Source organism: Gekko japonicus, unplaced genomic scaffold (assembly GCF_001447785.1).
Source record: "Gekko japonicus isolate JY-2015 unplaced genomic scaffold, Gekko_japonicus_V1.1 scaffold487, whole genome shotgun sequence".
Classification (NCBI taxonomy): domain Eukaryota; kingdom Metazoa; phylum Chordata; class Lepidosauria; order Squamata; family Gekkonidae; genus Gekko; species Gekko japonicus.
The window spans coordinates 764,290-790,667 of record NW_015177021.1 but is presented as its reverse complement, the minus strand read 5'-3'; the positions used below and the strand labels follow the sequence as shown (position 1 = coordinate 790,667).

At 42.7% G+C, this 26,378-nt stretch overlaps 1 protein-coding gene across 1 annotated transcript in view; it reads left to right on the top strand.

The window, feature by feature from the left end:
• The window catches only part of ADAMTSL1 (ADAMTS like 1), a gene marked incomplete at its 5' end in the record, with an annotated part of 302,880 nt that extends 276,800 nt beyond the window's left edge, over positions 1-26,080 (top strand). Inside the window, 6 exons of the mRNA XM_015427776.1 lie at positions 9,489-9,689; positions 11,699-11,879; positions 15,427-15,634; positions 20,452-20,561; positions 23,625-23,845; positions 25,876-26,080. Coding sequence (XP_015283262.1) covers positions 9,489-9,689; positions 11,699-11,879; positions 15,427-15,634; positions 20,452-20,561; positions 23,625-23,845; positions 25,876-25,982 — 1,028 coding nt within the window. The remainder of the gene's footprint in view (positions 1-9,488; positions 9,690-11,698; positions 11,880-15,426; positions 15,635-20,451; positions 20,562-23,624; positions 23,846-25,875) is intronic.
• Between the last annotated feature and the right edge of the window lie 298 nt (positions 26,081-26,378).

The following is a 26,378-nucleotide window of genomic DNA, read 5'->3' as shown; positions in this document are numbered from 1 at the left end:
AAAAATAATTAAATTATGAAAAATAATCATGCATCTAAGGTAATACGTAAGATGGATTTTTTTCCTGCAGTCTCCCCCACACATACACTTTTTGTTGTTGTTGTTGTTGTTGTTAAGAAGAATCCTGTCAGTTGGCCCTCCATGTTTACCAGTACATACTTCAAGTGGAGCGTTACTTTAGATTTATGAGGGGTAGGGGAGAAACACACAAGCAAATCCATTGCCTTACCATGACTTTGTGATGCTTTAGTTACAGATTCTTGCTTGTTTGCCCTTCACCAGTAGTAATTAACCAGATTTCAGTTCCAGTTTTATATACCCATCAGTGTGTAGAAATAATGTGATTGTGTCTAGGAATTCATTGGCTTCTTTTTAAATAGTTGGTGTTCTTCTGAAAGACTATTGTCAATGCCAGTTGTCCTTTAATTACCTAATAAAAAGGACACAAAGGACAGGACAGTGGAGATACGCACGGTTTCTCTCCTTTGTATGTACCACTATATTAAATTGACCTCTATTCATTTATTTAATAATTTTGTTCAAGACTCACCTCTTTTGCTGCACATGGGAAAAAACAAACCTTTTCCTTCTTCACACATCCCATTAATTTCTCCCAATTAGTAGAAATTCCTCTTCTGTAGTGATTTTCAGGAAATGAAGTGTATATCCAAGGATATCTCTACTAAACTGTAAAGAAGTCCTTTTACATTCTCCATTTGTTTTTCTTTGCACTCTCTGTATGTGAATGTGTGTGTGTAAGTGAGAGTATATAAATATCTTGGACAGCATTTATAATGCAGCTAAAGGAACAGATGCCGCAGTGTTTGGAATGAACCCTAAGTTCTTGAATTTTAAGAGAAACCAGAGTATAACACTTAAAATCATTGGGAATCTAATCAAAGTCAGTAAATCAATCCATGGTAGCTATTACTTAGGACTGCTACAAGGGTTTAAACATTCAGAAAAGGAAAATGTAAAGCACTGAGTCCCTGTATTGCTGAAGAATTATGAATTTTCTAATATGTTACGAAACATCTGTAAGTAGTTTCCTTACACGATTTTGAAGATCATCCATTTTCATCTGACTTTGGGTCAAACCAGCTGAAATGCTAGATCGGTTCACAGACCAGAAAAAAAGTTTTTGCAGTGGAGGGAGGTGAGACAACACGGGATCTGTGTTGGGACCAGTTGTATTTAATTTATTCATAAATGTGAGTCAAACAATGAGGTAGTGAAGTTTGCAGGTGCCATCAGATTGTTCACGATGGTGAAAACGCAAGGGGATTAATTGTTCAAAGAGCACTTCTCAAAACTGGGTGAATGGGCAATGAAATGGCACATGACATTCTATATAAGTGCCAAATGATGCATGTTGAGGCAAAAAAATCCTAATTTTACGCATACATTCATGAGATCTGAGCTGGCACTGACAAGTTGGTCTCAGGGCTGGAGTGGATGGCTTACTGAAAATGTTGATTCACTGTGTTAGCATGGCAAAATTGTTGCTAGGGATCATCAGGAAAGTGTAGTGATACCACCCTTATGCACATCTTCAACGCAGCCTCATTTGGAATACTGTGTATGGTTCTGGTCACTGCTGTCAAAATTATATTGAAGAGCTGGAAGAAGTGCAGAAAATGACAACCAAAATTATTACAGAGCTGGAGTGTCTTCCCGGTGAGACAAGACTAAATAACTCTGGGTCACCTTATGAAACTGGTTGGCAGTAGATTCAGGAATGATGGAAGGAAGTGTTCCTTCACACCAAAAAGAGTAGTGGGCTTGTGGAACTCACTGTCACGAGATATAATAATAATTATTAGCATAAATGGATTTAAAAGATGGTTGGAAAATTCATGGAGGAGAAGTTGATCATTGACTATTAGCCATAGTAGCAGAATGAGACTTCCAGCTTTAGAGGCAGAATATTTTTGTCAGATGTTGCTGGGAGCAGTTCACAGGTGAGGGGTTTTGTCTGCTGGGTCTGCTTGTGGGCCCTGTGACGGACCACGGTTGGAAACAGGATGGCGGGCATGTCACTTCCTACCTTACAAAAAAAATTTGTATCCCACCCTTCCTCCAGGGAGCTCAGGGCAGTGTACACGGTTCTCCCTTCCCTGTTCATCCTCCCATTCTGTGAGGTAGGTGAGGCTGAGGGAGAGAGTAACTGGTCTGAAGCTACCCAGTGAGCTTCAGGATTCAAACCTCAGCCTCCACATTCCTTGCCTCATAGCTGATATAGCATGCTAATTCAGAGCTTGGCTCAGGAAAAAGTACGGAATGAAAGAAGCTGTGGAGAGGTATGTCCTCGCTCCTGCTCTCCTTTTGCTGATACAGTCAGAGGAATTCAGCCCCCTCTTTCTTTATTTAAGCTTATTATGGCAGCTTCATGTGTAAGCACATGGAACTGCTGCCTGTTTCCCCACTCACAATCCTTACAAATCATCTAAAAGTATACCATGGTCAATTATATCAAAGGGATAGACCAAAAAAGGAAGACGAACACAGAAAATCTGGTACGAGAGATATATAATCCTAGCTAGTAAAATAATTCTACTTTCATAAATACACTATATATAATGTATTTATTAAAGGTTTGGTTTCTGAGGCAGTGATATGTGATGGAAAAAACTGGCAATGGGGTAGAAGCATGACATTATCTTACCAACTCCTCACCCACAATAATACAACATTTAATTTGAATGTGGACACTGGTACTAGAGCTTGCAAAAAACCCTGATGCCAATTTTGCTGCCACATACACCCACACAACACCATCACTGGTCCTAACAACGTTAGCTACACCATCTCTGGCTCATTCACTTCCTCATCTTCTAACGTATATGCCATTAAATGCCAACAATACCCTTCCGGTCTCTGTGTAGGGCAATCAGGTCAAACCCTATGTCAAAGGATAAATGGAAACAAATCTGACATCAAGAATCACAAAACTGAGAAACCGGTAGGAGAACACTTCAACCTCCCAGGACACTCAATGGGTGACCTCAGAGTAGCTGTTTTATTGCAAAAGAGTTTCATAAACAGACTAGAATGGGAGATTGCTGAATTATAAGTTATTACAACACTCAATACAATGGAACCCCCAGGGCTTAACAAAGATATCAGTTTCTTATCTCACTACACATGCTAGCGTCATTCAGTTTGTAAACTTTTATTATGCTGTATACTAATCTACTGCTGTTCACAGTTGTTACCAATTGCCTTAATCCAATCTTATCTCTAACTGGCCCTTCTTGGCAACATTCTCCTCACCCACTACCTATATGTAATGGTTGGTTACTCTGTTTCAATGTATTTGAAGAAGTGTGCATGCACATGAAAGCTTATAAGAATAAAACTTTGTTGGTCTTAAAGGACTGCACTTGGACTTTGTTCATTCTTTTATCTAGTCACATAACTGGGACTTCTAGTCCAATGCTCTGATGGGCAACAGATTTCAAAAAGCATACAACGAGTATACAAATTATAGAACTAAAACATCATTGATCAGCTCTGTCCATTATGGGACTGGAATATATGTATTCTGCATCCTGCTGGCAGATACATAAGATGCCCTAATTAGGGGTGTGCACCTATATATACCAAGCCAAATAAATACCCAAAAAGTACCTTATTGGTGTTTTTCAGGTATTTATTCAGCCAAATACAGATCAGAGATCTGTATTTGGCTACCAAAGTAGCTGTGCCAGAATAAAAGCCGATATTAATCAGCTTTTATTTGGGTGTGGCTAGAAGGCATTTTAAAGAGACCACTGTCTCTTTAAATGCCTTCTGAGTTCACTCACTGAGTCACACTGTGGCACAACTTGGCAAATGAACTCAGAAGGGTTTTAAACTTTAACTGCTCGCTGAGTTTACTTGCAGAGTATAATGGAGGGTATAAGGGAGCTGAATAAATTTGGATTTCCTGAATATTTACCTGAATCCCAATACAAAACCGATATTGTATTCGGGAATATTCGGGAATACCAATATTTTTGGGGTCCAATAGACCTGAATTGGGGGGGAAATGAATTTTTTTGCACACCCCTAACCCTAATGATAGCTTTGGGTTGTGCAGGCTACAACCTTGTGGTTCATATCCTCCTTACAGAAGAGTGAAAACCTACCTTTACCACTTAACTCTTGTCCAGACTATGACCCAGACTTTCACTATGAATTGTTTTAAAAACTAATAAAGCTTCTATTCATAGGAGATATGAAACAATAACAGTAGAGTTAGCCAATAAAGTATGTTTTTTATGACCAGAGAAGTACAGTCCACTGTAAAAAGGAAATCCTGCTGTTCCATATTTATTGTCTTCTCCCCTGGTGACTTCCATATCTGATTTGCTCAGTCTTCAACTCAACACAAGGTTTTCCTAACTTCCAGCACTTGCAAGCATGGTTTGAAGATCATGCATCTTTCTGTTTTCATACTGTATCCCCAATAGCTGTGAAGCAAGACTCAGGCAGGGGGCACTTTGTCTGTTGGTTGAGGAGACAGAACAGTGAGAGTATGGTTTGTGGTTATGCGAGTCCTTGGATTCTTTGTTTTTAATGTTCGTGTACTGTTAGGAAACTCTCTTTTTTTCTTGGAAAGACACACAGGCAGACGGGGGGATTTGCAAGGAATCGGAGGAGGAGGAATGGCCCAAAGAATCTGTTTTTCATTCTTTTCTTCCACCAAAGATGCAATTGTTGGAGGGGAAGTATGATGTTGAAAATGCTTCTTCTGAGTCCAATCACCTCTGCCCTCCCTACAGTCACTTCAGTGTGGATGTAGGCCAATTCAGCTGAACTAGGCAAAAGAATACCTGCCAGATACTGCAGTCCTACACAGTTATTACAGTCTAAGCCTGTTGGTTTCATTTGGCTTAGACTGGAGTAACTCTACATAGGATTGCCTCTGTAAGATTCCAGACTGTTGAGTGTTCTTGCTAAGTCAAGAGGAAGCAGTCAAGCCACACATTACTTGTTTCTCTAGAGCCAGTGAAGCGTGTTTATTCAGGTTAGTGTTTCAATTCTGTATTACTAGGGAATATCCTCATGGAATGAGGGAATATTCTCATGGCAGAAGATATAGGGGCTGTGGTTCAGTGGCAGAGTATCTGGCTTGCATGCAGAAGGCCCCTGGTCCAAGCCTTGGCATCTCCAGTTAAAAGATCAGGTAGTAGGTGATGTGAAAGACCTGAGACTTAGGCACTGGAGATCCATTGTTGGTCAGAGCAGACGAGACCACCAGTCAAATAGCAGGCACTACCAATGGTCTAGTTGGCCTCTTCATATGTTCACAAGGGAAGCATCCCTGAATTGTCTTCATAGTGTAGCAGTATGGAGAAGAGGTACAAGTATAGTTCTGACCCTGACAATTTTTCTTCATGAACTGACCGATGCTGACCCACCCCCCCTGCCAATGGCATGTACTTAGAGACCATATATTATCACTGAAAGTTATAAATAGATTCTTCTAGTTATGGAGTTGTGACCTTCCCGTGCCTTCTCATAGCTGAGCGAAATCAGTTTCTCTCGTGAAGATGTAAATAAAATTAATTTGCAAGGATAAAAGAACATTTTTGGAGAAGCTGTGGGTCTTTCACTCTTTTAAAAATTCTTTCTTGTTTTAATGTTTAGGCTTTTAAAATAAATAAGTAACCATTCCCAGTGGTAGAACATGGGGCATGATTCTGCAGGTACATGGAGAAAGCAGGCATGACTCTGAGAGACGGTTCTGTGTACCACAGAACCTGTCATAGGGCTGTGCAGCTGATTGGTAAAACGTATACCATTCTGAAGTTAGCTGGATTGTAGTTATTTATTATTTAGATATTTATATCCCACTTTTTCTCCTCAAAGGGTACCCAAAGCAGCTTACAATACTGTTCTCCTCTCCTCCATTTGGTCCTCACCAACAACAAGCCTGGGAAGGGAGTTAGGCTGTGACTGGCCCAAGGTCACCCAGCAAGCATCCATGGCAGAGTGGTGGTGATACAAAAGGTGGATCTCCCTGATCCTAGTCTAACACTTGAACCCACTGCACCATATTTCTGGCAAGTTTGTTCTTCCAGTTAAGAGCCACTATATGTGACAGGCCTGAGAATCCAAGCTGGTAGGTTGAAAGGGAGGGCTATTGAAATGAATATGCAGGAGCCAGCACAGGTTTGATTACGACAGCAGTCTGGGCTTTTTTCTTTCATTTCCTTGAGCTATTTTTTGAGACACCTTGAGCATTAATGATACTGATAACAGGGTCATATTGCATGACTGTTTGGAAATATAGAATGAATACTACTTCCAGTAGTCTTCTTTGATATTATTCCTGCAAGCTAAAAGAAAAAAGCCAGTTTTCAGGATGTTTTTGTGACATTTTTATTCCCACTAAATATATATGAGAGATTATATCTATGTACTAAGAAAAATATATAGGATATGTCACCTGTCAAGAGTGATTGATTGATACTTAATTTAATGGATACAAGTGGGAGATAAATATTACATAAACATTTCATAGGAACTAGCAAGATTTTTTTCCATTACAAGAGGGAATATGTACAATTACTCAGTGGTAGCACACATTGTGAGAACGGGGTTTTATTTTTAATTCCCCCCCCATCATTGGCTATGTGGTATTCCCATCAGCTACTATTTTATGTATTGCTTTTGGAATAAGACGTAGTAGATGATGCAAATAAAATATGCAGTGATGAGAAGTACAAGAGTGCGTTTATTTGGCAACCCAGAGCTCCTCAGGAGATAAAAAGAAACCAACAAAATTTGGCTGAAGACTCTAGTAAACATTGGATGGTTTTGCCTTTGCTTGTTTTTCTTGATTTCCCCCCCACCCTTTCCTTTTAATCTATGGAGATTGTTCTGGTGAAACAGGGCTAATTGCATGTTTTATAAACCTCCGTGTCTTTATGTCAACATAACAATGACCCCTCTGGCTTGACAGTCTGCACAGATGTTTTAGCATACATCTGTAGCTGTAGTGAATGCACTGTATACATTCTGTTTCCATCTGTGATGAAAAAAAGCTATGTGACTGAAACCGACATAGGGCCAGTTCATACACAACCACAGTGGGCAAATATGTACCCGGCAGGCCAGGGGAATAAGTACTGTTCTGTACTGCATGTAGTACCTTTCATGTGTACTAGGGCTTCAGTGCACAAGTTCATATGACTTCCCCACACACATTGTGAAAAGCTGTGGATGCATCCCATTGGTGGGACCTTGTAAGGTTGTTTACATGTGTAACTCCTAAATCCACAAGGAAAGCTACAAATAAGCCCAAAACTCACTACTAAACCACATACATATGAACTTAGCAGTGATTACACTCTTTGGCAAAGAAAGGGGCAAGTCTTCATCCCAAGCACTGTCCCTGCCCACAGAAGTCAGGTGGGTGGTGATATGGTGAGATATGGTGATCAGAACTGTACACAGTGTTCCAGATGAGACTGCAATACTGATCTATACAGGTGCATTACAATATCAGCCATTTTATTCTCAGTCCTTTTCCTAATAATCTCTAACATCAAGTTTGCCTTTTTCACTGCCGCAACACACTGAGTTGACACTTTCATTGTGCTGTCTACTATGACCCCAAGATCTTTGTCTCTCTGTCTCTCAGCAAGTTCAGACCCCATTAGCCTATACTTGAAGTCTGGATTCTTGTCCCAATGCACATCTCCTTACTGAACGCTGGGCCAACACTGAACTTCATTTGCCACATTGTCACCCATTCACCCAATCTGTGCAGATCCTCCTGGAGCTCTTAACAGTCATTCACCCCTAGTTCTCAATCATTTATGAACAAATTAAATAGTACCCACCCCAATATCGATCCTTGTGGGACGCTACTGCTTACTTCCCTCCATTGTGAGAACTGTCTAGAGAAAGGACCTTCTCAAGGGAGATGACCCACGTAAGGAATGCCCTCTCCCTGAAAGATCACCTAGCACTTGCATTACTGATACTTGAGAGCCAAGCTCAAACTACATTTGATCTCTTTGCCATGTTCTCTCCCTGCTTTTATGCTGATTTTATACTGCTGGTTTTACTGGATGATGTTTTAAAATACTAATGATGGGTTTGATTGCTGCTGTTTTACTGTATTGAGTTATTTTAGTTGTGATTTTTATTTTTAAATTTTATTTTATAATTTAGTGATGTCAGGAAGGATATCCATCATTTGGAAATTAATAGATTGCAAAAGCCTGGGAACCAGGACCTCTCTGTAATTCCAGCAACCTATGAAAGAACCAGTCTTCAGTACCTTAGCCCTGGTCTACTGCTGTCTTATTATCTGTCAGTTGTGTTTCTTGCTCAAAGTCTGTGAAATAGAAATGGTCCACTGGCATTTGTGATGTTATTTAAGTATGGGGGGGGGGGATCAGAAGCAAGGCTGAAACACATTAAAACCCACCAAACTGAGTATTGCTTTTATTATGGAGACTGTCTCAGTGTTTGGATACATAATATCCAAAGGATCCAGTTGAAAGGAAAGACCTGTACTGACAGATACTGTGAACACTAGAATATGCTTCAGTAACTAAGTTTCCGTAACACTGAAACCCTGAATCCCTAAATGGGATTTAATATTTCATTCATGTTCAACAGAAGGTAAAACCCTTAATAGGGGGGGTGTCATAAAAGTATTTAACTATTTCAGGATGTCTCTCTCCATGAAGGGGACCTAAAGCATCTTACAACAAAATTCTCTCCTCCTTCATTGTATCTTCACAACAACAGCAAGCCTGTGAGTTAGGTTAGGCTGAGAAAGAGTGACCGGTCCAAGGTCACCCAACGAGCTTCCATGGCAAAGTGGGGATTCGAATGTGGGTATCCTATTCCAACACTCTAACCACTACAACACAGTGGTTGAGTTTATAAATAATAATGGGAGGGAAGGTTGCTGCAGTTTTCCCAATTATTCTTTCGTGGTGACATTTTCTTTCTGATGCATCCCAAATAACGTAAGATTTCAGATCAAGTCAACTGTTACAGTCCTGTGCAGAGACTGTCAAAATATTTCTGTATTTTGGTGAGTCACGCAGGGGGTGAAACATGGTTGAGCTGTTTACCAGGTGGATACATCCAAGCACATGCATAGTTTTTATACCTACATGGCAGATTCCTGGCTTCAGGTAGCTCTGAAATGGAGGTTCTCAAAGCTTGCCCATGTAATAGCTCCGATAAGGCACGACCATTACCATACAAAATGATTGTCAGTGGCCACTACTTGGACACTGTATATGCAGATTCATCATTGTGGATAACCAAATCCTTTTGAAAGTACCCTTTATTAAGATGGGATCAGCCTGAGCACATGGTGGCATATTCCCAAGAAACTTTCACCAGAGGAAGAGAAGTCAACACAAAATTATCATCTTTAGTTTGTCTACTATTATTTTTCCTAATGTGAATGTATGGCTAGATACCCCAATTGACTGGGATCTGACAGATGTCTCTGTCTTATTTTTCAGGTTGCCCAGTGGATGGTCAACCGACCCCTAACATCACTTGGTTACATGATGGCCAACCCATCAGTAGGCCCCACCGTGTGCTTGCAGCTGGTCAGATTCTTCAACTACTGAACATTAGCAACGCTTATCAGGGCGAAATCAGCTGCAGGGCTCAAAATGAGGCAGGCTTGCTCATACAAAAAACCTCCTTGGTAGTTCAAGGTAAATATGGTAGCTCTTTACTTTTGGAATGGATTTCAAAGACTGGCATGGTGATGTAAATGACAGCGTTTAAAGCTCAGACCTAGCAAATTAGATGTGGGGTAGAAGTCATGAATTATCTGAATAAAAGGACATGGATTTTATCAACAGTGTCCATGTTGGCTCCAAAAAGAGTGAAGAACTGGGCACAATTCACTGGCACTTGTAAGCCCAGATACATCAAATTATGTGCCTGTAAACCTGGCTTATTTTTAAGAAGAAGAGATTGGATTTATATCCCTCCCTTCACTACCCAGAGTGGCTTACACTCCTTTCCCTTCCCGTCCCACAACAGACGCCCCGTGAGGTAGGTGGGGCTGAGAGAGCTCTCCTGAGAACTGTCTGTGAGAGAACAGCTCTGAAAGGACTTATGACTGGCCCAAGGTCACACCAGCAGCTGCATGTGGAGGAGTGGGGAATCAAACCTTGTTCTCCCAGATTAGAGTCCATGTTCCTAACTACTACACCAAGCTGGCTCTCATTAATTTAACTAATTAACATTTCATATTAAAGATACCTTTGCAAAAGACTGTTGAAATATTTAACCATCTCTACAGTTCTATTCTTGACAGAGGTGCACTGATGTGAGCATGGAATACCTGTCATATGCAAATATGGTATACATTTTGAAGTTTACATGTACAGTACCCCAAAAGGAGTATTTCCTGTGTTGTGAATGCCCTTAGGGAATACTCTTACAAATTAGTCCTGTAACATAAAAAGATTGATTTACTTGGTGACTTGGAAATAGCACAGGGATATGTCCAACTATAGGAGCTGCGGTGGCTCAAGTGGTTAAGACGCTGAACTGCAGGCTGTGGAAGTTCAGTAGTTCAGCAGTTCGAGACCCGGGTTGCCGCATGATGGAGTGAGCTCCCGTCTCTAGTTCCAGCTCCTGCCAACCTAGCAGTTCGAAAGCAAGAAATTGCAAGTAGATAAATAGGTACCACTTCGGTGGGAAGGTAACAGCGTTCCGTGCGCCTTGGTGTTTAGTCATGCCGGCCACATGACCACGGAAACGTCTTCAGACAGCGCTGGCTCTTCGGCTTGGAAACGGAGATGAGCACCACAACCGTAGAGTCGGATTCGACTGGCTTTCGAGCAAGGGAACCTTTACCTTTTTATGTCCAACTATGCTCTGTGTCCTAGAATCTCAGCCCACCTCTGCTGGAACACTCTGATTATTTTTCTATTGTTTTTCATTCATAGTGAAGGAGCAAGGGTGGAAAAGTAGTGGGAGAGTAAGCAGTTGAACATAGGAAACTGCCTTATAGTGAGGCAGACCATTTATCCATCTAGTTCAGTATTCTGTGCCTGGCCTGGTGGTAGCTCTCCAAGGTCTCAAGCAGAAAAGGTTCCATCCCAACTCCTGCTGCCAGAGATGCCTTAGCTGGAGATTCCATTGGTTGTACCTGAAACCTTCTGCGTGCAAAGCACGTGTCTACCACTGAGCCATAGCCTAGAGAATCACCTGGTTGTGTCATGAGATGGTTATGATATATACTGAGAAATACATATCATAATATTGGAAATGATACATAGAAGGGCCACTGAAGTGAGAAATAAGGGAGGGTTATTTTCCTTGTGACCAAAGGCTTATGATAGGCTTGGCAAGCCAACCTTAATTGCAAGGATAGTTGCTGGATCATTTTGGTTGATAAAAATTAACTAAGGGTAAATGAGATGAAATTTATAAAATTGAGAAGAGACTGAAGAGCTGAAATTGCCTCCTGGCAGTTATATTTTTAGTATTTGGTTGTGTTTGGGGAGTTTTCTTTTCTTTTATTCTTTTCTTCCAGGCCATTGATGTGCTATAAACAGATTGCATGGTATATGTTGGGATACAAATTTAGTAACAATTTTTGTCAGCTAGTTACTTTTCATTGGCCTGGCTACAGTTCTAGCAGCATTAATAAACACCAGTTGTCAATTTTACATATTTTAACATCAATGTCGCGTTACTGCAACAGATTACTGGTGGTCCGTGGACAAGATATCACCCTGTTCGGCCTCTTGTGGTAACAAGGGAATACAGCATCACCAGCTGAGATGCTTACTGGGTGGAACCCAAGTCAACATATCCCATTGCCTGGAGAAGCCCAAACCAAACCTGCAACCCATTGCTTGTAACAGAAGAGACTGCCCTTCAAGGTTTGTTCTTCCACTGAAATGTGAAATAGCTATCAAATCATCTCCGTAATGTAATGGTACTTCAGATTGTTTGTATCACTGTCTGTCTAAGAATGGGCTGATCAAAACACAGTTGCGCTAAAATGCAGATTGTGTTGCAGAACCGTAAAAGCCATTCACCAGTTACCTGTGGTGAGTTAAGAATCCCTCCTAGGAAATCAGATGGGGGATCTTTAGTAAACTGAAAGACAATTGGGCCATTTAAAATTTTCATTTGCAAACACCAAAGGGGAAAAAAAATCAGGTAAATCAGTCTTCAGCTGTCCCTGAATTTCTTGTGACCAACAGGGTGTGAAAACCCAGGTATTAAATCTGCGACTGCACGTGCTCAATATTAAACCTCAGTCCCAAATCTGAATAAATACAAAGTGAACGGCAGACAAATATTCTGTTTTGCTATCATGAGGGCTAGGATTTTGCTTTTTTAGAAAAACGGAAGTTGTGGGTCTCTGCAGTACTCAGAAGTCAAGTCTGGACCATGTCTTTGTGTGCTTTGCCTTGTAATGGCCAAGGGTTTCATAACTAAGCTATTATGCAGGCCGTGCTCCGTGTTCTGCAGCCTTGTCTGTAACGATTCCTAGACCTGTTAACTGGGGACAGTTTGCATCTCAGCCGCCCACTCTGGAAAAAATGCACAATGAGACCAATGGTTTGCACGAAGCAAAATTGCTACGCATCCACATTTGCACGCACGAGTGACCTCCAAATGTCATCCTCCTGGTGTTTTCTGACAATAGGAGTAGCCAAGCTGTGAGTTAAGGAACTGTCATGATTACCATGGAGTGGCCACCATGGAAATGTCTCCCATTTTATTACTTTTCCATAATGCTTTGCACACCTCTCCGTTAGGCAAAGAATTTCTGGATGGCCAGCTGAACCGTAAGGAACAGCTGGGAGCAGGAGAGTTAGTGAAATATGAAACATGCTCATTAATATCCGCAACAGCCTGACTTGCTGATGGGAATACTTCTACAGGAATGATTTATGCACATGAGCCCCTTCCTAAGCTGCAGCGCCGCCCATGCTGCTTTCCTGACTCCCAAGAAACTGATGAAATGTGGATGTCCGGAGGCAGAAAGAGGTTGAAAATGCAAGGCTGAAATTTACAAGGGGCAGAAAAGCTGTGGATCTGACCTTTCCAAACAGTATGATACAAAGAGGTGGGGGGGGGGGGTTTCCTTTCCTTTCCCTAATTTCTTTCCACAGTGTTTTGTGAGATCTTGATTGGCAGCAGAAGAGTGAAAACAAATATCAGCTGCTTCTGCTCGACCTGCCGAGTTTGCAAGCGCCTTTTTTGCCCATTCCATCAAGTAATTAAGAAACAGAAACAGGATTACTCTTTGGGGAACACATTGGGATTTCCTCCCCTTGCTTGGGGCATATAAATCGTGAAAAGAAACATGAGGCTGAGCTGTCCAGAGTTTCCGGCTTGACCAGAATTCTCCCATGGAACCTTTCACTTCCTCCCATCATCTTCCAGACAGACATCACACCACTGAATTAGCAGGCCACCTCGGCCAGTTTGGCTTCCAGCCCATTTGTGCCAGCTTTTCTGGAATGTGCAGGATTATTGTTGCCCAAAGATTACTCACTCACATGTAGCGGTGATTTGTATCCATCAAAGGGTGTGCTCCTTCACAACATTCTAACAAGAGGCAAGAACAGCCAGCAATTTGCGATGGGCTACCTGAGCATGAAGGGCCTGGCTTGTTCAGAGCATCCAAAGGCTAGCAGGGATGCACTGTTTTCTGCACAAAGTCTTAGTATCGCTTCAAAATGTTTTAGTAACTGCAGTGCTTGAGGACTGTTCATTGCAGAGATTGTAACTGAATCTGGGGGGTTCCAAAAATCTATTAGATCAGGTGCATCTCGATTTCATCTAGAGTTTCACAGTGTTACCTGAGAAGAAAGAAACCAAAAAGCTTTTAACTTCCTCAGTGTCTAGTTTTGGGTGTCCTTCCCTGATTTGCAGAGCAATTCTACGCAGAATGACTGTAGCCTAAGGCCTTTAAGCAAATCTGCGTGGGTTTGCACTCATAATACTTTTCAAAAGGCCTGCCTATCTAAAAACAGAACTCTACTTTCCATGATTAACCACCACCTCCTAATATTTTTTAAATAAAACAATTTTTCTGGGAAAGCTGCATCTGGGGGCAAGGAAGGAGCTGCATCTCTTCCCCCCCACACACACACACACACAATTTTTGTGCCAAAAATCATCACCTGTGTTGAAAGAGAGGGAGGGAAGGTGACATAGCACCGTCTGATCTTGTCAGATCTCAGAAGCTAAGCAGGGTCAGTATTTGGAAGGGAGACCACCAAGGAAGATTCTGCAGAAAAAGACAATGGCCATAAGTCGGTCGAGACTATGTATGCTGAGGGGGGAGGAAACATAAAGACCCATGATTTTTTCCCTAGCAGAAATAAAATCGGGCTGGAGGAGGCAATTTTTTAGCAGGAAAACAAAATAAGGGGAAAGCGTTAAGGAGCCCCTCTCCCCCTGCACCCCTTTGTTCGGATTGTAGCATCAGCCGCTGCATTTGTTTTTGTTTTTGAGTCATCAGGGAAAATAATCGCAGACCTGGACCGGTTACCAAAATTGCTGAGATATTTCTAGAACAGCTAGGAAACTGAAATTTGGAATACTCATCTTCTGTGATTGCCAGAAAAAAAAAATCAGAATCCAGAAAATGAAATCTGGCTCATAAGAGCAGCCAGTTCAGAGCAAGGAAAGGCATAGATGAGATGGAATGTTGGCCTGTGGGAGTTTCCTGTTCAGTCTCAGATTGGGAGGAGGAGGATGGCAGCCAGGAATCTAAGTCTGAAAAAGGGACAAAAGGGGGGGGGGATTTCTGATGTCAGCCAGGAAATTTATTTGTGCTTCTGGAATGCAAACTATATGTACCAAGGAGATCTTCCAGCATCCCTGAAGTTGTTGTTTGCCATGATAGTTTCCAAAACCTTCTGGCAAAGGAGGACAAAACATCCTTTAGGATTCTGCATGGAGTGAAGATGCAACATCCATTCTCCAGCATCAAGAGCAAGCTGGTGCCAAGGGAACAAATTGACTCTTACCCATTAGTTCCAGTTGAACTTCCACTGTCATCATATTAAAAAAAAAAATCTGTTTTGCTGGTTTTAAGGCTAGGGGAAGCGCTGCATAGATATTTCTCATAGTGCAGTCTAAAGAACATCATAGATTGTATTTTAAAAGCCTGCCACCCTGATAAAAGCCTTGAAATGGTGGTTGAATTACGTAGTGGCTGAATTCCACGTGTGCTGTGAATGTATGCTGTGAATGTATGGCTAAATACTCCAACTGATGCTGAATTTTATCAGTCTTTTGGGCCTCTTGTACAAGTAAAGAGTCCTCATTAGAAATAGCATTAAGGTGAGTGAAAAATGGGGGGGGGGGAGAAGAGATGTATAATTTTGGAACATCGCTGTAACTCTCTCTTGGTTCTCTGCCCATAATTCTTCCTCAACATTCTTCTCCTTCCTCATGTAGATGGATGGTGACATCCTGGTCTCACTGTACGCAAAGCTGCGGTGGAGGCATCCAAAACCGGCGGGTGACATGCCAGAAACTGACAGCTACAGGCAACTCGGTCCCTATGTCCAATGATGCCTGTGCTCAGGTTGCCAAGCGCCCTGTAGATACCCAGAGCTGTAACAGACAGCTGTGTGTGGAATGGGCCACTTCTGCTTGGGGACAGGTAAGAACGCACAGCCTCCAGTCTTCTGCGGTAACAAGGAGGCCCAGCAACAAAGTACGAACAGAGGAGGTTTCTGTACAGAATGGACTTGTGTGAGCCATGGTCTCTCAGTGCTGGATAGCGATCTGTAAAATGAGGATCATAGTCACTCGCCTCTCAGGCTTGTTGTGATGACAAGCAAAATAAAGATGTTCATATGTCTTACACATTGAAAAGCTCAATATAAATTGGCTTTTTGATGACTTCCAATGCTTTTGTTGAAAGAACAAATTAGTCTCAGTTTTATTATATATTTAGTTAAGTTCTATGCCAGGGCACCATGGGCAACATGGCGCCCTCTGACACCTTCCTGATGCCTACCAAGAGTTTTTAGAAAGTGGGTAGGGCGAGGCGAAGCTTCTGTTTGGCCACTGGGGATTTTATAGGCTGTGCAGATTTTTAAAAGCACCACAATCCAAGTGAGGTGGAGGGGCGGGGAAAGCAAGGTAGTTGCTGGACTTCAGCAACAGCCTTGCAAAGTTGCAAGCCTGCAGTGCAATACCATTGGCAAATGCAATGCAGATCCCCCTTCCGCTATTGCCATGGAAACCAGGCAAATGGTGGAAAAGAGGAAGAAATGATGGGAAATAGCAAGGAAGAGAAGGTAAATCCATCTGTTTAACTTTTAGCCCCACACATACTTTCTACTGCAGAGATTCACTGGGAGAATCTGCTGGGCTGCTTGTGCTGTATTTCCCACTATTGGAAACGATGGTGGGATGGGGGCACCCTCTTTGGCTTTCTTGGCACAGCCACACTGGCGCTGGGTTGTGTTGATGGGCACTATTGCACTGCTTCAGCTGTCCTTGCAACCCCCTCCCCCTCATTTGGACTGTGATTCTGTGGCTGTGCTTGACATCAGATCTGTGGGGTGTACCTTTGCTACAATGGCACAGGTTACTGCTGCCAGGCAATAGTAGGATGGGTTCTGCCTCTGGACACGAATAGGGTGGCACTGGTTGGGTTCTACTGCTGGCCACTAGTATGGTGTACTGTTTCTGCTGTCCTTGCAGAAATGCCACCCCTCAGTGTGTACTTCAGAGATTCTCTCATTTGACCTTAGTCCAGTCCACAGTGGCACTGGTTCTGCTGGGTACACTGCACTAGTTCTGCTGCTGGCCTAGCAAACAATACCCCCTCCCCCAAAAAACTTTTACTTTCTACTGTAGAGATTCTCTGGCAGAATCTCTTCTCTGCTGGTCTTGTTGTGCTATTTTTCCCACCATTGGAAACAATGTTGGGATGGGAGCACCCTTTTGGGTGCCCCTATAATTGAACCCCCTGGTCCAATCTTTTTGTGACTTTGGGGTTCTTTGGGGGGGGGGGAGGTTCTAGCAGCTAAACTGCAAATTTGGTGCCTCTACCTCAAACTCCCTTCCCCTCAGGCCCCTGAATATACCCTAGGAGAGATTTGCCATTGACTACAATGGTCCCATAGTTATAATGGAGCTGAATAGATTCGGGAATCCTGAATATATTCGGGTTTCTATATTTGGCTGCCAAATACACATTGGAGAATCACATTCAACTGAATATATGCCTGAATAATGCTAAGTCTTTATTTGGGTATATATTCAGCTCAGCTTCTGCCGAATGCACACCCTTAGCTTCCACGTGGCAGATTTCTCTGCCGTTCCCCTGCCCCAGTCCTCCAGCAGCAGCCCCCTCCCCTGGGCTCTCAGGGCAATTTTTTCCAGTGGCACTAGAACATTGTTATATCAGTATAATCAATATAACATTATAACAGTAGGTATAACAGGTTCTGAAATTCCTAGCCTTCATGTTTTAAAAAATAAATCTCTGGCCCCTTCTGTTGTAAAGATATGCCTTTTTTCCTTATATTTCCACAAAGGAAGGACCTAGAGAGTTACTTTTTGAACAAAATGAAAGCTGGAAGTTCAGAAAACTTGTTACGTGTGTTATGTATGTTGATATAATGATATTCTAGTGCCAGATATCTTAAAGAATCATTGCCACGGGGACAGTGTCAGGGAAAATGGCTGCTATTGGGGTGGGAAAACCCAGATTTTCCTACCCACGTGGCAGCTACCCACGTTCTGCTGGTATCTTCCCAAAACTTTGAAACAGTTTTGAGAAAGGTTGGAGAAAGGCCAGGGAAACTCAGGGAAGTGCACGGCCTCATAATGCTGTGAGGAAGCCAGGGGGAAACCCCGTTTCCTGATAGCATTGATCCTGGGGCAGATCACCCATGCTATAATTCCTGATGGAATTAGGAAGACAATTAATTCCTTTATTTAAAGACCTGTCCATCACCCAGAGATGACCACCACAATGTGGCAACACAGTTTGTTCTGAAGAACATTCGTTGGTTGGACCATTGCCTAGTATCCACTGCTTTCCAGGAAAATTAGATTTCTTGCTTTCAGTTAGCTGATTATGACTGTATGGGGGGGTTCCTGCTTTTGTGTATTTTGGAAAATGTTCACTCAAGCTTTGATTGAATTATCATGCTGCATGCATTAGTAAGGATCTCATCTTTCCTCAAAAAGACATAAGCAAATTGTCCAATTTGTACTTTCTCTGGAATTTCAGGTAAGGTTTACGTAATGCATGCTGTCTTCCAGTTCCTTCACAGGTAGCTTTTGGTTTATATCATACCATGATGTCATATCCAGGCTGGGTTATCAAAAGTTGCTTGAATTCATCAACTGACCTTTTGGCTTTCTAATAAAATATTTCTCCAACTAGAGGAGGGGGGTATCTTGAGCTCTGTGTAAACCTATACAGCCACATTCCCAACTGGCTCTACAAATTGATTATTCTGATTACAATTAAGAACAGATTACTGGCTATGGATCAGTAATGTTTTACTATTGTATCATACAGTTCTCTCAGGGGGACATCAGGTTCTTATTGGCCAAGTTCAATCATAACTTTTCCCAAAAGTGCAGTGAAAATAAGATTTTCTTAGTCCCTCCCCCCAAAAAATGACCTTTCCTCCACTCCTGTCTCCTATCTTTTAATTCTGAATATAGAAGTCGGCCTGGAGATGAGAATTTCATGCAATCTTGGAATGATTCAGAGGTTTCTTTATATTTGTGGTTAAAACATTTGACACTATGGACAACTATTTTGAAATCCAGGAGACACCATTTATGACAGGGTATGGGGGCAAGGGGGTGTTGTGAGAAGTACCTTTAGGGAAGCTGCTGCCTCTTGGCATGCCTAAAGCACCTCTTTGGATAGTGGCCCCAGTGTACATATACTGTGTTGGACCTAACCAGTGTAAAAAAGATGGCAGGGACCGCCTTTTAAAAGAGACAAGCTGGGAATGATTGCATCTGTTTTTCACAAAAGCTATGTGGGACAGATCCAACCCAACATGTCTATCAAAAGCAAGGTACAAATTGGTCCAGATAAGTGCACTGTTCCCTCTAAGCTGAGTTAGTGTGGGCTAGCTCACAGTTTTTTAGCCTCTGGCTCACACATTTTCCTCTTAGCTCAGGAAAGATGTCTCCAGAGCAAATTAATTTATGCAGTAGCCAAATCATTCGCTCACAACTTTAATACCAGTAGCTCAAAAAGTAGAATTTTTGCTCACAAGACTCCACACCTTAGAGGGAACATTGGATAAGTGATGTTTTACTATGTCAACACTAAAGTCACTGAGGTAAGTTTTATTTGGTGAAAATCTAAAGCAATAAAGGAACTTACACAGAGACATCTGTATTCAGTACTACTCTTGTCTTCCCATACCAACTGAATTTTTCCTTGAATATTTGTAGATAAGCACTTCACCATATTCTCACTACTTAGTTCCCAGTAATATCTTTTATCTTAATGATCCACTTTTCCTTCCTGGTTCCACTGAAGCAGCTCAGGATTATTGAAACCAAGCACTGTTCACTCGTAACATCTTACAGTGAACTGAGGGAGGGATTAAATCCTAAAAAACAACTGACAGATTTATTCCTGTTGAAATGTCCTCTCTCTTTACGAGGAGCTGATATGCTACAGTTGTTACATTTCCAGGACTTTACATTTAATTGTCTCATACTTTTCAATTACCCATTTTTAACGGAAACAAGTCTACCCCGGTTCTGTCTTATTAACTACTCTCCTGTAAATTATGATAATGATGAGTTGTAAAATGTCCACCAGCGGGGGATAGAGTGCAATCTCCTGTGAGGATCACAAGCTTCAGGCAGAGGATGTGTGTGTGCGAAAGAGAAAGTGAGCTTTTTGTTGGTCCCAAATACAAACACATTTTAAAGTCTTTAGCATATTAAAGACTCACAAGCGTATTGTGGCCTTTCACTGCAGCATCAGCTTTTTTCTAGCCTTTGGATTTTTTTTTTGTCAACAGTGCATTCATCAGACCTTGAGGTGCTACAGGAGTCTATTGGTTTTGCTGAAACACACCAAGATGGCTGGTTTCCTCAAAGTTAATGCTTGATCTGCCAAGTCTGCAGCAAAACACTAAGAGCATCTCATTTGCAAGCAATACACCTTTTTATTTAGTGAAACGCATGTTCCAGCCATGTATTTTTGCTGGCCAGGTACTTAAGAAACCCCGTTTCTGCAGACCTGGGCAGATGATAAATACAGGTTTATCAAGCCTATGAAGGTTTTCATGGCTGATGGGTTACATTTGGCATGGTGGTGGGGCACAATAATATTTATACAGAGATATCTGTATTCAGTACTAGTCTTGTTTTCCCATACCAAGTGAATTTTTCCTTGAATATTTGTAGATCTCACTTCACTATACCTTTATAGATTTGTTCTACTAAGTGTCTGGTTTTCTTCATTAACAGTGTAATGGGCCATGTGTTGGATCAAGACTGTCAGTACAGCACAGACAAGTTTTCTGTCAGACCAGGGATGGAATATCTGTATCTGCTGACCAGTGTGGCTCCCTTCCAAGGTAAAGTCCAGTGATGCCTTAATCTTCAGTTCTGACCCAATGGTGTTTGTATTCTGAATTTGGACACTATCTATGTTTTCTTTATCAATTTTAATTGTTAATGACCATGAACAGTTGCCTGCAAAGGTAAGATGTGACTTTGTTCACACACAAAAAGAAGTAGCATCTTTTCCTGCCACAGAGAAGTACATCATGTATTCTAGCAGTGAAGTGTGGCCCCATCTGCGAATATCTAAATCCGTGAACCAGAGCCACATGAAAAAAAATAGATACTTCTGCAAACTTGGGGGACCCTTCATGTTTGCAGAAAAATCTGAAACTAAAAAAAAATCATGGCGGGGGTCAAATCCCCCAAATCAATAGCATTGTCTGCGCACATAAAGACTTTCCTTCTCTGTCCTGAGGGCACGGTGGTGGTGGGCCCTGAGAACCACTCTGGGCTCATCCATGGTGGTATCCAGGATCTGCTCTAGGCCTGGCCACAGCAGCAGCATCCAGGAGCCACTCAAGTACCAGCGTGGCTCCGGGACACTGACACCACTATGGCCGGGCCTGGAAGTGGCTGCGGAGGCCTGGATCTGCATCAGGCTCTGAGGGGAGGTGATATTGGAAGGGAGCCATGCCAGGATTCAGCGGGTTAGGGAAGGATGGGAGATGTGATTTCCCCGTGCAAGTCTTGTGGGGGCCCCACTTGTACATGTTATAATAGCGAAGCTGATTTTGCTAGAAAAAGACTGTGAGCAGGAACCAGTAGGAATCAGTATTCAAAGAAGAAAACCTAGTGGTGCACTTAGGTAATTTTAGAATATGGACTTTATGTCTTCAGATGGCAGTGTATAAAGATACACAGTCTGCTCCTCGCCACCACCCATGAACTGATGAGCTGAGGCCCCGGATATTGACCACAACGTTCAGATCGAATTTGTCAACCATTACACTGGAAATAGCCCTGTGATGGTGGAAAGGGTTTATTAGGTGTAGTTTCATAAGCTGATGCAGAAAAATCTGAGACAAGCCAGAGAACAAGGACCTCATCTTACACAAAAAGATGGAAATCCACTTCCTGTCAAAAGCTGTAGCAGAATGAGAGTTCAGCTGTACTCCCTTTCCTAAAACACCCACCCACAAGATAATGGAAGTCCTGGTGAAGGAAAAGTGTGTGTGGGGGGGAGGCGCTATAGCAGGACATCTCCTGCATCAGCCTCTGTTCCCTGCTGTTACTTCACAGGCTTCGGGGGGGGACGGGACCAGAGGGCTCGCCAGTATCATGCCAATGTACACTGTCGCTTCTGTTGCAAAACCAGAAGTTTTTTTGTTTTGTTTTGTTTTTAATTTTTTATTAAATATAAAAAACAGTTAAAAATAGGAAAGCAAGTCCTGGTGTTTATGCAGGGCAAACAGGGAGGTGTCGATTTTATGTGCTGCTGAGGCTTCCAAGAGGGGCATCCATTTTTCTTGAAGATTGTCAGGAACAGGTTGGTTTTCGGATCGTAGGATGCTAGTGGAAACTTTGTCCTGTAAAAAGAAGTCCCACAATTTCAGGAACCAGTCACTCAATAGCTGCAAAACCAGAAGTAATGTCATCATGTCAGGGCAAACATTCTTCATCTAAATCCTACAATGTGATGATGTTACTGCCAGTTTTGCACCAGAAGTAATAGTGCAACTGTCCCTCCCAGTCAGTGTTTTGTCTAGGCTAGTGTTCTGAGATGATCTGGTAACTGGGGGGGGGGGCTCAATGTGTGTATGCTTTGTAAGAGGGCCAAAGCCAGTTCCATCCCCTTCCCCTGAGGTGGAGAGTACCTGCCATAACTCCTAGAAAACTGAGAGGGCTCTGTTTCAAATTAGCCAGATAGGAGTGCCCCAGTTTGAGAAAGGGTGCTCTTATTTATCATTCTGATTCTCCTGTATCTACTCATGAGTACTAATCCAGTCAGTAGACTTAATACTTCCATGGAAATGTGAGTCAAATGAAAAGCAGGTTCAAGAGGGAGGCAAAGCAGTCATTTCTGACATTGTCCTTAGCTGTACCTGGTTGGTTTGGATGTGTTTCCTTGAGCCCCCTCTGCACTCATTGGCTGGTTTCCTGTATGACTCCTCAATCCTGGATCTGTTTCATTCTGGATTCCATCCAGGCTATCTTTGCCAGATCATGTAGCTGGCCCCCTATCTCTCTCCCCCCCCCCAACTTAGCCATGCAATGGTCACCTCCAGCCTGGATTACTGTAACTCACTCTATGCACAGCTACCCTTGAGACTGATCCAGAAACTTCAACTCGTCCAGAATGCAGCGACATGTGTTCTTACTGGAACACCAATGAGAGCACATTTACAACCAGTGCTCTGTTGGCTGCACTGGTTGCCAGTTGAATACTGGGTCCAGTTCAAGGTCTTGGTTCTAACCTTCAAAGCCCTGTGTGGTCTGGGACCAACATACCAACATACCTTCAGGTCTCTCCCGATATGTCCCTCGTAGAACATTGCGCTCAGTGGATCAAAATCTACTGGAGATCCCTGGTCCTAAAGATGTCCACTTAGCCTCAACCAGAACCTTCTTGGCTCTGGCTCCAGCCTCGTGGAACACTCTCCCTCCTGAGATCCAGGCCTCGCAGGACCTAATGCAATTCTGCAGGGCCTGCAAGACAGACTGCCTGGCCCATGGTTGAGGCATCCATTTACATAGGCCTCCCCTGTAATTGCTGTTAACATCTATTGCCTTCAATCTGTATTGTCTGCTGTCTGCCTGTTTCCCCAGTATCAATTACCAGCCACCTACGACACTAGGGAAGTTATATGGAGCAGAAGGAGATAGAGTAGTTGAATGGCTGCCTTCAATTGTACTGCTAGATATAGTAATTGATCTTATTGTAAATTGGGTTTTAATTATGTGATTTTAAATATTGTATTGTGTATTGTTGCTTGTTGCAACCCACCCTGAGCCTGCTTGTGGGAGAGGGTGGGCTAGAAGTTAAATAAATAAATAAATAACATATAAAGGTGCTGTTTTTTAAAAAAAAAAATCTGCATGTATTATTTAATGCTTTTTTTTTCTTTTATCAAAAGGCCATTAAGCATACAGAACTGCTGGACAGATGTTTGCAGTGTACACTGGAGGGTCAGTTTGTGGACACTGTGTACAGCTACCTGTGGGAACTATGGCTTCCAGTCAAGACGAGTGGAGTGTGTGCGTGTTCACACCAACAAACCTGTGCAAGAGCACTTATGTTCCTGGAGACCAAGACCTGCTAACTGGCAGCGCTGCAACATCACCCCATGTGAAAACAGTACGTCTTCTAAGGGGAACGGGATGGGGAGCACCATCCGCTGTCGATGGAGCGATAGTTCTCAGATCCGCTGATCCCGTGCACTGCATAAATGTTCAAAAATGACAGCCTGTTATTCTTGCTGGAGGAAACTCAGTGTTTGTTGCCAGGTTCCCCAAGCACTGAGATTTCAGCTCCCTGCCAACAGTGCATTTTTGAGACAACTGCTTCCCCCAGTAATGGTAGCAATTAAACAGCATGCTGAATCAGCATAGGTGACACCCACAAGCCAGATGGTGGCTGTGCTGATCTCAAGTTCTTAATGAATATACCAAAAGTGTGTGGTGATGGCTGGGAACTTAGATGGTGTAACCAAATTCATGAATCTGTTAACAAGGAGGAGCCAACACAAGCCAAACAGAGGTGCCATGATTAGAAGCAGTGTACTTCTGATTGCCAGAGGGAGGGGCAAACCATCAGGGAACACTGTTGCTGGCCATTCTGATCTACCTTGGCCACTGTTAGACACAGTGCTTGGTCTGATCCAGAAAGGGAGTTCTTATGCTCTTTGTATTGTGTTTGCTTCTTGTTGGAACAATGCAGCAAGATCAACAGACGTTGCACAGTGAAGGTAGCACTTAACAAGTGCCAGTTGCCTCAAGCCCCTTTGCTAGGAATTACTTTGTCTTTGATGGACATCCCAGCTACACTTTTTGCTGCCCTCTAGCTGCACCCTAAATTTAGAAATTATACATTCCATAACTGGGATGAAAACAAAGGAAACCAGAGTGAATATCTATATGGAATTAGCACGGAACAAAGTCCTTCAAGGACTTGAGCTGTAGAAATAGAAGAAGTCGTAAGGTAACAGTCCACTGGACGTGTAGAGCTGAATTCAAAAAAGTAAATAAGGGTAACTTCACACCCAGAGTTACGTACACTGAACAGTGAGCCCGACAGCTGCCAAGGCATGCAGAATTTCCAGTCTAAAGGGCTGGTTGCTGCCCGTTCCTTCCCCTGCCCCCAAAAAACTGAGGGTGACACCATAGAGCCAAGCCTTCATGTGTGTGTTTTAGCAGAAATACCTTCATATATATATGCACATCTGGCTTCCAGTTTAGCACTACAATCGCCGGGGAAAGCTGTTCTCTGAATACACAAATACTTTGGGCTAGTTCACCCTACAGAGGTGGGCCTGTACAGGTAGCATATTTGATATGCATCTAATTTTACCATTCCACTGCTTCCCTAGAGTTCTGATCAGGTTATGCGCAATAAAATTCTCTCACCAGTTGGCAAGTCATTATGAAGACATTATCTCTTTCACACAAAGCACAACAGATTGTCATGGTAAATGAAGTTCTGCATTTATCCTTTATGGAAGAGTAATCAGCAGATACTATTGCGGTAGGGTAACCCCAATTATTTGTGTCTCAAAATATGTTGAGACACTTAGGTTTTCCTGAAGAAGGTTTTGATTTCCTGAAGATTCAGTCTTCTGCTGGTAGAGTCCTTGTTCTTTGAGGCTATTCTTTCTCCCATTCCCATAGCTGTGACTGTAAAAGAAGCTGTCTTGCCTGCCCCACACAGAGAACCTGTAGCTCCTTCAAATGACTGCTGTACCTGTTTTTATTGCGCTGGGCTCTTCTGCTTCAACATCTGATGGTGAGAACAGAGTTCAGCAGAGCAACCACCCAATTCTCCTTCCAAATCTATCCAGTACATGATCTCCTGGCAGGTCCTGGGCAGCGTTCATCATCCTCTTTTGTGTCGTCAAAAACGGATCATAACCCTATGGTCCAAGTGGTAGTCAGGGAAACCCGGCCTGATACGTGATCCTGCATTCCGTCCTCTCCATGATCATTCACAGGTAGGGCTGTGACAGATTGGCCAGAATAATGGAGCTGTAATAAAACAAGACTGATGGGAGAGGAAGAAGGCAAAGAAATGTGCCAGCCCTAAAACCAGCCAGAAAATAAGATCCAAAACGAAAAGAGTTCAACTTTCCATTTTTTTAAAAAAAACAATTGTTCTCTTCCCCCTTTTCCCAGTTGAGTGCAGAGACACCACCAGGTACTGTGAGAAGGTGAAGCAGCTGCAGCTCTGCCAGCTCACGCAGTTCAAATCACGCTGCTGTGGGACGTGTGGAAAAGCATGAAGAAGGGCAGCGAACACTAGGATGAATTTGGCACCCACCAGCCTTGCGCTGCCTTGTTATCAGAAGGGCTCCTTGAGAAAAAGAAAAATTGGAATAGAATGGCCTCATTTCCCATTTTTATTTATTTATTTTCCCTCTCCTTTCTCCCCACCCCCATTTTTTTAAACCAACCTTTTAACTGAGTTGTTGTTTTTGTAAAGAACTCGACACAGTCTCCCTTCGGTTGAGGTTGGGAGACAGAAACGCGGCAAGTTGCAGCTCATTGAGAGGGCGGAGACCGAGAGAGAAAGAGAGAGCACCGAGACTAGCATGCCCTAGAAGACATCAGGATGGACAGGAAGAATATGCTGAGCTAATGGGGCCCTCTGAATGCCAGACCAAGATTGCCAGTTTGTG